General features: G+C 35.5%; 1 protein-coding gene across 2 annotated transcripts; it reads right to left on the reverse strand.

The window, feature by feature from the left end:
• LOC121321140 (OX-2 membrane glycoprotein-like) lies at positions 1-5,100 on the reverse strand. Of its 2 annotated transcripts, none has more exons than XM_041260035.1 (5): positions 4,985-5,100; positions 4,395-4,724; positions 3,130-3,417; positions 2,354-2,464; positions 1-1,082 (listed from the first exon to the last, which is right to left on the reverse strand). In XM_041260035.1, exons 1-5 carry the CDS (start codon positions 5,046-5,048, stop codon positions 1,036-1,038), a joined length of 840 nt encoding a protein of 279 aa, XP_041115969.1. In that variant the 5' UTR covers positions 5,049-5,100; the 3' UTR covers positions 1-1,035. The 2 variants fall into 2 exon arrangements, with proteins under 2 accessions (XP_041115969.1, XP_041115968.1); XM_041260034.1 differs by having other exon boundaries at positions 1-1,085.
• Between the last annotated feature and the right edge of the window lie 7,202 nt (positions 5,101-12,302).

Raw genomic sequence — 12,302 nt, forward strand, 5'->3', positions numbered from 1 at the left:
CGTCACTATAGCTTGCTTTGGTAAGTTTTATGACACCTTAGGAGCCAAGACAATCGGATAGCATTTTGGCTGGCGAGCTTCAAAGAGTTAACACAGTTTGTAGCCTGTGCCTTATCTAATCAGCTTTGAAGTAGATCTGCTTAAGAGTGTTCTGGAATTGGTGTTAACAACCCATTCCTCACAACATGTCAATACAGACAATAGAATTAAATATCTGAGAAATGCTTTTATTAAAATTAATTTAACCATGAATTTCCTTGACATTTGTATACTTTTAAACTCTGCTTGGTATCCTTGAACAGAATTTTCCACACTTCAGATTTATGGAAAACATTTTATTAATCAAGGCATTCTGCAAATGCAGTTGTACCCCAGATCCAATTACTAAGAATTCTGAATAACTGGGTGGGATAAATGTTCTTATATATATATATATATGTGTGTATGTGTGTGACAATTATATTTACACAGATTTTAGAATGACGGTGCTTAAAATCCTGATTGAATTTTTGCCTTCTTTAAAAGAGTAGCTAGCTTAATAGGGTGTAAAGTGCAAGCATTATCACAGAACAATGTATTATTGATATGTTTTACAGCACAGTACAAAACATAATTACAGTATTTGCAGAATGAACACATACACAATAAAATATGTATATAGTTGAAAAAAATGCTGTTTGGTAGATGAAGAGGTAGATCATTTGTATAGTTTTGAAAAATATAATTTTAAATTGATTTCTTCACGGTCCTTGAACTGGGTGTAAGCAGCAGGTGTTAAAGAATAATAATCTGTATTTTTACATAGTGCCTTTTATACAGGACCACAATCACAAAGCACTTTAGAAGATACCACACTAGGGAGTGTGAACTATAGATCAGCTGCAGTGTCACTTACAACATCTCACCCGAAAGACAGAGCACAAGGATGGTAAGTGGCTGAGCTGGGATTTGAACCAGGGACCTGCTGGTTACAAGCCTATTTCTTTAACCAGTGGACCATATGACACCTTCCATAAGAACAAGTCAAATACAGGCTTAAGCATAAAACATCTCTCCTGCATTCAGCTTTTCTTCCAAAGAGCCTGCTGGGAGAGAAAAAAAAAAAAATCATTTCAACATTCTTATTAGATGGCTACCAATAAGATAAACTGCAATGCTGTGCATGCCAACCTCTCTAACTATAAAGTGATGTTTTCTTGATTAAAAAAGGGAAATAAAATAATACTACTTGTAACAAAATGTTATGGAGCACCCTGCAGTGTTTACAAAAAACACATTATTTTACCTTTGGAGTATCCTTTGTGTATCACCACAATATTTTTCATAACATTTTGGATTGTTTTGTTATTTTTTAAATCAACTGAGAAATACAGTTTTCAACATGGAGTGTTTGCTAGGAGAAAGAATCGCTCATGTTTTTTTGTGCATACTGCAGGTTGTTGTAAACAAGCACTAGAATTCAAGGGAGTTATTTTCTTTTACTTTCACATTACTAGAATTACTATAGCTGGAAACTGTGTGAAAAACTGTTATTACGGTATTAAGTTGGATAAAAAGGTCGTATGTCTAGAATAGCACAACAAAAGATTTATATTCTGTTTTAAAAGCCATTTTCCTTTAATCAGTTTTAGTATTGTTTTCACTCTCCAAGCACTTTAAGTTTTTTTATTTAATTTGTTAGTTCCATGTCAGATTTCTGTTATATGAACTCTCAATGCGTGGTAATTTCAGTGTATACACTGTAGGGTATACCTCTCTACTGTTTGTTTTCTATCAAGGAGAGAGTCAGTCAAGAAAAAGTGGCCTTCTGCCAAGTAGCTGTGTGGACCTGACGAATAAGCGAGACGAATCATCTGAAATCTTGATATCAGTAATAAAAAATTGAAGTTATGATCTGATGGTGTCAGTTGTATATTAAGTAACACACAATTATTTTAAGTCAACATTGCATCCACTGTGCTCTGCATAAAGGCAATGGTACTACAATGAAAGAATGGTGTAAAAATGGCTTCTAAAATGCTACAAAATGTTATGTGTAAACTGCAACAATCTATCATGTTTTTGTTTTTTTGTTGTTTCTAAATGAATTACTTCCTCTTGTTTATCTATCTATAATCTATCATTGTTTGGTTTACAAATAAAACCCTGTGATTAGTTTGGATATGTTAATGTACAGTCCTCTAGCAATAGAAAGAAAAAATTACACTGGGCAGTTCCAGATCAGCTATAGCAAATGTAGAGCAAAATCCCTATGTCCCTGGATATTAATAAATACTGAGATAAACATATCTTCCACACACATTCTACTTCACACCTAACTGTGCATCAACTGGGTCATAGTAAGTCAACCTACCTTTAGTTTTCTTTTTTTTTATGTTTACAAAACAAGCAACTGTTCCGATAATCAGAGTGGTGATACAGAGGATCACCAAGATGACCACACCATGATTATGAACTTTTGTTACTGCAAATAAAAAATAAAAAAATCATGTTAGATTTTTTGTTCAAATATCAATTTCAGTTCTTCTAAATGAAATGTCTCCTCTTCAAGGTACTAAGAAAAAAAACAAAAAAAAAACTAACATTTGATAATATTGAATTGACTTCAATTGTACTGTGGGTAAAAATGGCACTGAGGATTTGTTTTATTAGGTTGCTCTGCAAAAGAAGACATTAAAAGAGATGAAACCCTCCTATCAGGAAATCACCAACTTCATCCTGTAGTAAGAACTGCCCTAATCTTAAAACTGACAATTACATAAGTAAAAATAAATAAATAAATAAAAATACTAGGAAAATACCAAAATGTTCTCACAGTTGTTTACATTTGACAAACATAAAACACAATGTCTGGAAAACACCGTTCTTTCCAAATTGCTATAGCAACAACAGAATGTAATCAACTCCCTGATGCAGCTTATCTACTTGTGCATGGGGAGTCCTCTTGTCAAGATATGATATTTTCCCATGAGTCACGCGACTTAAAGAGCTGCTGCACAAAACAACAACAAACAAAACCACTAGGACAGTGCCATCTGGAGGTCACTAAACATGACAGTCAGATTCAAATGTTTGACACCCCCCAATAAAGTATACAGTACAAACATAAATTCTTGCATGTTCTCTTGCCTTCTCTAATAGTGATGTTTTTCTCAATGTCCTGTTCCAGTGTTGTGTGGCTTACAAAGCAGCTGATTTCTTCAGCAGGGAAGCTTGACAGATGCAGCGTAAGGTTGCTGGTGACTGTCACGATTCCATTGCCATTATGATCTACGCTGCTTTCCACGGCATTCGAAGTGACGCTTTCTGATGCGTTCCATCTGATCTTAGGGGCTGGTTTCCCAGTGGCCGAGCAGCTCACCGCTACTATATTTTCATTCTCTCTAAAGATTGTTTCAGTATTTATCTCAGTAATACCTGTAAAAATAAAAATAAAATTATGATTCATTCTGTATTCATTGGACTTTCCTCACTCTGTCACGGGACTTCCAGTTACTATACTGTATCATTTCAGTTTCACTTCTGTGCGCATCGAAATAAAAACAATTAACAAATAAACACGTGTTTTAAAAAAAAAAAAAAAAAACCTGGGCCAGTGTTTCACTATGAGAACATTGTTCACGTCATATACTTACTACGATACAGTAAACAATGACCAATTTAACCACACTTAAAATGCTGTAGGATCTTGAGTTATAGAGAAACTTTAACATTTTAGCACTGAAGTTAACATACAGTTTTATACATATTTAAATACAAAATTTATGTTCACTTACGCTTTTCATAGAAAGTAATAAAACAGAAACACCTTTTACATTAGTTACTGTTTATATACTGTACACATGTTGGAACGTACACAGCTACATTTTTAACGGTAGTTGGTAATCTCCCTTGACAATAATAATCATTTTACAGTGATGTACAGATTCAAGGTTACTGGGATCTCAGCATCAAATGCAATGGCTTCTATAGTGCAGTCATGTGCCTTTGTTGTGACAATGCTGTTAACACTGCACTTCCACACATTATTACGGTAATACAAAGTTTGTATCTGAGACAGTTTCTAATGTACGAGTTATGCCAAAACATATTAAACATTAGTTTTAAACCCAACACTGTAATGGTGAAAAATCAACACTTTAAAAAAAAAAAAAAATAATAATAATTGTTATATCATTTTTATAAAAATCAAATCCAGTGCTCATAACAGTTACGCTTTCTTTCGAGTGTATTTTTAAAAATTATATATTTATTTAATTGACCGTGTATCCATTTCTTGTTACTGTGTTATAGCACCATAAATAAACAGAATGTAGCCTAGAAAGGCATAGTGCACTTATAGCGACAAAGCCCAGCTGGGATAAGACAAGTTCAATAGTTAATTATATTCTTACCAAGAACGATAAAGCAGGACATTCCAGCAACTGGTCCTTGTGGGTAGGTGTTGAACAAACACAAATAACACCCTTCGTCCTCCGGTTGAACGTTATGAATAGTTATCGATGATTCATTTAATCCCAGCAACGAGAAATTCACTCGCTGGTCGTACGGTTCCACGACTTTGGCTCCAAATGTAACGCTGTAGGTAGCCACGTTTTCCAAAGCTTTGTCCTTCTGCTTCTGCCAAGTAACTTGTTTCACTTTCGGATCTGGCAGACTGCATCGGAAGGTAAAGTCTTTATTTAAAACAGCCGTGGATCCACCTGATGTAATTGTTACTGTACCTGAACCAACACAAACGGGAGAGTAAGAGGCAACTTCAAGATTTTATTTTATTTTTTTTTGCAAAACTACCCCCCCCCCCCCCCCCCCCCCCGTCTGTCTGTCTGTCTGTCTGTCTGTCTGTCTGTCTGTCAAAAAAATAAAAAATATATAAGCTTAACTTTTCACCAGACCGTGCAACATGTTCTGTTGGGATAGTAAAATCAGTATCAGACAATATTTTAACAGAGTAACACTACGACTACTTTAATAAGTCACTTACCGGTACATCCAGTCAACACAACGAGCATAAGCAGGGTGAAATACCCCACAGAAACATCCATCATTCTAGAGTAGTAAATATTCACTAATGGTTAAAGCTAGCCTGAGAAGTTTGAACGTTCCAGACGCTCAGCAGTGGACTGGAATTTTACGCTTCTCGAGATTCTTATAACACCACATAAAGGGGACTTACTCGAGGGGATTCCCCGATAGCATAACAGAAATAAAATATTTGATAATGAAAGCATTTGTCACCAGAAGTTGAGGCTATTGTATCATAATAATTCTCATTCTCATTCATTCATATTCATTCATTTTCTTTCTCTTTCTCTCGCTCTTGCTCTCTCTATATATAATGGAGTGCCAAACAGGCAATATATCAACTTTGATATATATATATATATATATATATATATATATATATATATATATATATATATATATATACATACACACACACACAGTGCCATGAAAAAGTATTTGCCCTCTGTCTGATTTTCTGCATTTTTCACATTGAATTTGGTCAGATCTTTTTGTGAGTTGTAGTCGTATATAGAGGGAGTCTGAGAGAAAAAAATGACACCAAAGTTTGGTGCTTCTTTCATTTGTTTGGTGTGCAAGGTAATCAAACATGCAATCTTCAGGTGTGAAATAGTTATTGCCACCCTAGTTAACTCAACCCAATTAAAGGGATAATTAGGGTCAGCTGTTGAAATACTTTGGTTAACAATCAGGCCTGATTTGGGCCAGCCCAGCCAAATATAAATCTGACTAACTTTGGCCCTTACCATCAGAGTGAAGTTCTCAGCACACAGGTTCTAAAGGCACAGCATGCCACTATCAAAAGAAATTCCTGAAGACCTCTGGACCACGGTTGGAGCCATATTGTCCAAAAGAAGAAAGTTTGGGACAGTAGTGAATCTTCCGAGGAGTGTCCATCCTGTCAAAATCTCTCCAAGAGCAAGGTGTAAAATCGTCCAGGAAGTCACAAAAAACCCTAGAACAACATCTAGGGATCTGCAGGTTTCTTTCGCCTCAGCTAAGGTCAGTGTTCATGACTCCACCATCAGAAAGACACTGGGCAAAAATGGGATTCATGGCAAAGTAACAAGGTGGAAACCACTGCTCACTAAGAAGAACAGGAATGCTCGTATCAATTTTGCCAAAAAACACCTGGATGATCCTCAAGAGTTCTGGAACAATGCTCTATGGACAGATGAGTCAAAAGTGGAACTTTTGGCCAACATGGGCCCCGTTATGTCTGGCAAAAACCAAACCCTGCATTCCACAGTAAGAACCTCATATCAACTGTCAAGCATGGTGGTGATAGTGTCATGATTTAGGGATACTTTGCTGCATCAGGACCTGGACGACTTGCCATCAGTGAAGAAATCATGAATTCTGCTCTGTATCAGAGAATTCTTTGGAGAATGTCAGGCCATCCGTCCATGAGCTGGAGCTGAAGCACAGCTGGGTCATGCAGCAAAACAATGATTTTGACAATGATAAAGGAACCAACAGCTACCAATACATTCTTCATTGATTACTAACCACATAAGTAAGAATTGGAGACGGGAATTTGAATACTATAAAGCTATAAATATTTGCGACCAAAATATTTGGCGAATCACACCCATAAAACCTATTTTGCTCTAGAAAGGTTGGTGACCTGTTGCAATACACAAAGTATGCATTGTTATACACAATCAGTATTCTTTAGTATATATATATATATATATATATATATATATATATATATATATATATATATATATATATATATATATATATATATATATATATCTATATATATATATCAGATATATTATAATATATATATATATATATATATATATATATATAAAGTTGATATATTGCCTGTTTGGCACCCCATAATATATATTGTGTGTAGAAAATGATATGCACATAATGCATATCTATAAATCACTAGAATTATAGAAATAAACCTATTTCACCAACATTTCGATCAGGTGTCTTTCTATTGGAGACACTGAGAAAGACTTATACTGTAAACCTTTGTCAAATAATTTTGCTTTATTTTATTATGTAAAAAAAAAAAGTTCTTATGTCATTCTTATTTTTTTGTACATCAAAAAGAAATAGATTTATTGCAAAATCATAAATTGTTAAGTTTCTGGATTTTTTCCAACATACTGTATGATGTTGAAAAATAGATGTGATTCACCTTTTACTGTAATGAATCGAGTATGAACAAACAACACTTTTCTTATTGTCAGCTGGGATATCCTTATCATTTCCTCTGTAACATTTTATATTGAATCATTTTGTTGCGTTGTGTGTCAGAATATCACAAAGATTTCCAGGAAGAGACCTGAAAGAAAGAAAAGCTGTGTCTTCCCCTTAGCTTTGTATGTGATATTAGCAGGATGTTCAAGTTCCCATTTTTCTATTGCAATTAGTCTTGGGGGATGCCACGTTTTTGTAAACTTACGATAAAGGAACCAACAGCTACCAATACATTCTTCATTGATTACTAACCACATAAGTAAGAATTGGAGATGGGAATTTGAATACTATAAAGCTATAAATATGTGCGACCAAAATATTTGGCGAATCACACTCATAAAACCTATTTTGCTCCAGCAGGGTTGGTGCCCTGTTGCAATACACAAAGTATGTATATTTAGTGGAATTTGATATTCATGGAATATATATATATATATATATATATATATATATATATTGTTAAGTATATATATATATATATAAATAGATACACGCTGTAATGAATCGAGTATGAACAAACTCATAATAAAAGGCTCGCAAATATTTACAGTATGTACACTCTTCAGAACACTATATTAGTAAAGCTCTATCTGTAAAATTTTAAATCAGATATTATATCCAGAATAAGAGGTTGTACTTAAGCTTGACCCCTGATCCTTAGTCATATAATAGACTGTAGTAGTTATGTCAGTAACATCCTGCACATCCCCACCATGGCTTTAAATTCACAATTAGAGCAATCAATATGATTAAACATGACAGGGGGATGGATGAACAGACAGACAGATACCTTTGTATCGCCTCAGAATCTGATCATTGTACTAAACCACTATTACTTACCTAGTCATGAGACAGAACTTAAGCTACATAATGTTAATACCAGGTTTCATCACAATTGGATACGTGCTTCTGCAGGTATTGGCAAACAATGTAAGTCTGTGTGACGAACAGGTAGACTGACATCGGACAGACAGGCACCCCTCCCCTAGATGATCAGTGATTTATGTTAAATATTGTTAATACCAAGTTTCATAAGAATTGGATAAACAGTTCTCCAGGTGCATGGAAAAGTGTGTGACATACATGCGTACAACTGCCCCCACTATTCTCATGCCTTATATTCCCCAAATTGTGGTTTTGGTTAACATTTTACAGGAAACACTTGATAAAAAGAGTAACACAGTAACTCAGTTATTGGCAGTACAAGTTCAATGCAAGGGTTGAGAAACAGATATTAAGGGGGCAATTTACTCCTGTACTCCTTGTGGGCTACAGCACTTCAGACTGCCAGTTTTTAGAAACAGGCTGAGTGAAAACAAAAGTGAAAGCAAGGGACATTTTTGCAGTATGATAAGCAATGATCTAAGTAGAAACAACTACACCACAGGCAAGGTTTCATTATCTGAGATTACTGGAACCAGCCATACATCAATATGCTGTGGGATCACCACAGATAATAATGACCTGGCATTATGTATGCTCAAAATTCCTTCAATTTTTAGAGGCTTATATTGAAAGCAAGATACAGCATAAGATCAAAACATATACCCTTCAGTCACATTTTTTAAAATTACATTTTTAGACATTCTGTTTATGTGCATTATATAGGTTAGTTGAAGTTGCCCTGCAAAGATTTGCATATGGATTACAAAATTTAACATACCATACTCTACATACATGGCACTCTTACAGTATAAAAGATGGGTGTATATGTTGTGGGGTATTCTCTGCTTATTTGATTTGAAAGAATGCTGTGTGTAATTTTTCTAGGTCAATGATGCCATCTACTGGTCATCCATTCACATTGTTTACATTTTATTTTTACATTGACTGCTAAAGCCTTTCTCACCATTAAACAGAACTTTACTGTGTATTTTCATTGAAAAGAGTTAACATGAACACATCATTATCACCTATTTAATTGTTAAATGGAATTCTAGTGCACTGTATTCCTTCCTTTACTTCATAAGAAGTTTGGTTAGAAATGAACTGGCCTGATCAGCACAATACTTTTTGCTTATCTTTCTTCAATACCAGTCTAAAGTCCTAGTCTCAGGAGAAGATTGATTTCTCTGTGTGGCTGACCACACCATTTTGATCATATTCCTTTACACGGTTCCTTTTTGGACTTTCTCTTGCACACATTTTATTTCAATTCTGTAAAAGACCATTGTTATATACTGTACTTAACAACAGAGGGGGTCTATAACCCATTCTAAATCAAACTACATTGATTCTATTAGAACTCATCATAGAACTCACTGCTAACCTGCACAGAAGTGATCCTACTTGGAACCTAAACAAACAAACAAAAAGGTTCCAAAGAAAGTCAATAACAACAATATGGTGTTATATAGAAGACCTGCAAACACCCTCTTCTAAAAGTGTATTATGAGCAAGCAAGCTATTTCTTAATACTTATGCGTACGTCATGTGACAAATAGTTATTGGAAAAAGGTGATACTTTTTTGCTTCACCTGCGACAGAAAAAATGGTAATCCCCCCCCCCCCCCCCCCCCCCCCCCCCCCCAAAAAAAAAAAACCCCATTTTAGATGTTGTTGTTCGTAACACGATCTCCTCCCGAAATGCAAAGTCTCATCGTCATAGTACTACAGAAGTTTGTGCTGTACATTACAGAGTTTGGGTCACCCGCCAAAGGGCCCATTGCGAAGCAATTTTGCTCCGTAAATCAACATACTCGCTTGCTGAGTAACGTTCGACACTGAAAGCATCAGGTTGTAGCTTTCCCGGTAACGGTCGGACTTGGTGTATGAAGACGACTCATTGCAGCTGCTTTCGATCCATCACGTGCTTTTCCCAAAGCCCCGCATGACTAGCTGGATTGAAGTGTGTCGTGTGATGATGAAAGTGTCTGATTCGCACTTGCGGAGTAGGCACGTTAGGAACATATACGTGGTCTAAACTGTAACTAATTGTAACAGGTGGACTGCAACTTGTAGGACTGTAGGACCCAGGGGAATCCTGTCTTTAAACACATTGGTTCCCTATTCTTAATTTCTGTTTCTTGTTGTCATGACTAATTGTTTTATTGGCAATTTAGGCGAGTTATATAAACCGACCGGTTGGTCGAATTATATTACCTGATTGGAAACACTGCCGGCTTTGCTCCGTAAATATACTTTTTCGTTCTGCTGTCTTTGGCAAGCCTGATTGCATCAGGTTGTATGTTCTTAATTGTATTTTGTAATGGCAGTGGAGTTAAGCATAAATAAATGTGTTTTTACGAGACTTTAAGCACGTGTGCAATAAAAAAGGCAGCTAGTTTTATTCTGCATCAATAAATGTATAGGCACAGCGTCTGGAGTAGGGGAATATATCGGTATTTAACTTAATGGCAAAGCTGATGTTAATTGTGTTTTGTTTTTATTTCTAGTGAGCATCAATTGCAGTTTTCATTAAGCATTGTTTTCGCTTACTGCGTTTCCACTTTAAAGAGGTTTATTTTTGTTGTCACGGATATTGTTTTGGAATTTATATTGTTGCGTTACTTTTGTGGTTTATTATGTTTTGTTTTTGAGATATACGCGCTGTATCATTGATTGATCCTATGTGAATGTTAGATATCTTGTACGCTAACGATTTTCTCTATTGCTTTACTACACCGACTGTTGGGTGTTTGCATTAACTGATCAATATCATTAACCACTGATTTGGACTTTGGGGCGTCGTTGCATTAGGGTAAATGTGCATTTGAATATCTAATCTGCTTATTAGGCAGCTAATACTATTATGCACTGACTGTGCTGCTGTACATATTTAAATGACTATTGATTAGTGTATAGATTTTGCATTTTGCAATTTTGCACATGACTTTGCCGCTGTACGTGATCTATGTACGATTATTGCAGTTTGTTATTTTGCACATAGTTGCTTTCTCATAAGAACATAAGAAAGTTTACAAACGAGAGGAGGCCATTCGGCCCATCTTGCTCGTTTGGTTGTTAGTAGCTTATTGATCCCAAAATCTCATCAAGCAGCTTCTTGAAGGATCCCAGGGTGTCAGCTTCAACAACATTACTGGGGAGTTGATTCTAGACCCTCACAATTCTCTGTGTAAAAAAGTGTCTCCTATTTTCTGTTCTGAATGCCCCTTTTTCTAAACTCCATTTGTGACCCCTGGTCCTTGTTTCTTTTTTCAGGCTGAAAAAGTCCCTTGGGTCGACACTGTCAATACCTTTTAGAATTTTGAATGCTTGAATTAGGTCGCCACGTAGTCTTCTTTGTTCAAGACTGAACAGATTCAATTCTTTTAGCCTGTCTGCATATGACATGCCTTTTAAGCCCGGAATAATTCTGGTCGCTCTTCTTTGCACTCTTTCTAGAGCAGCAATATCTTTTTTATAGCGAGGTGACCAGAACTGCACACAATATTCAAGATGAGGTCTTACTAGTGCATTGTACAGTTTTAACATTACTTCCCTTGATTTAAATTCAACACTTTTCACAATGTATCTGAGCATCTTGTTAGCCTTTTTTATAGCTTCCCCACATTGTCTAGACGAAGACATTTCTGAGTCAACAAAAACTCTTAGGTCTTTTTCATAGATTCCTTCTCCAATTTCAATATCTCCCATATGATATTTATAATGTACATAATGTACTCCTACTAGGTTTGGATCTTTGAGTATTAACTAAGCGATTGCCCTTCTGCACTTCAGTTATAGCTGAACTGTCGGTGTCATAAAGGAAGGACCAACTATTTCTTTCCTTTGTATTCTAATAAACAGTCTTGGCATCTTTGAACTGCATCTGTGTCTCATTTAATTGAAGGGAATCATTGCTGGGGTTTAAGATTTACTTGTGTTTTGAAATACAATTTCCCTTCTATAATAACATCTAGTAAGGGTGGCATAGTCAACTATATTATCACTTATCATCCATGGTCAGGGTGCTACATAATCTAAAATTTATATATAAAATTTACAAAAGAAATACAAGCAAGGTGACTATTTGACAAACAAAGTATTATAAATCAACAAGTGGGCAGATATTGCTCTGAAAATGAATGCCACAAATACTGGCCCTCCAA

The sequence above is a fragment of the Polyodon spathula genome, chromosome 9 (assembly GCF_017654505.1).
Source record: "Polyodon spathula isolate WHYD16114869_AA chromosome 9, ASM1765450v1, whole genome shotgun sequence".
Classification (NCBI taxonomy): domain Eukaryota; kingdom Metazoa; phylum Chordata; class Actinopteri; order Acipenseriformes; family Polyodontidae; genus Polyodon; species Polyodon spathula.

What these genes read in the sequence shown, in the direction of transcription:
- LOC121321140 (XM_041260034.1), bottom strand. Translation starts at nt 5,048, where the DNA reads ATGATGGATGTTTCTGTGGGGTATTTCACCCTGCTTATGCTCGTTGTG. An exon ending in GTCCTGCTTTATCGTTCTTG is followed by an intron (nt 3,418 to 4,394) that starts GTAAGAATATAA and finishes TTATTTTTACAG; the next exon opens with GTATTACTGAGATAAATACT. An exon ending in AAACATCACTATTAGAGAAG is followed by an intron (nt 2,465 to 3,129) that starts GCAAGAGAACAT and finishes TTTTATTTGCAG; the next exon opens with TAACAAAAGTTCATAATCAT.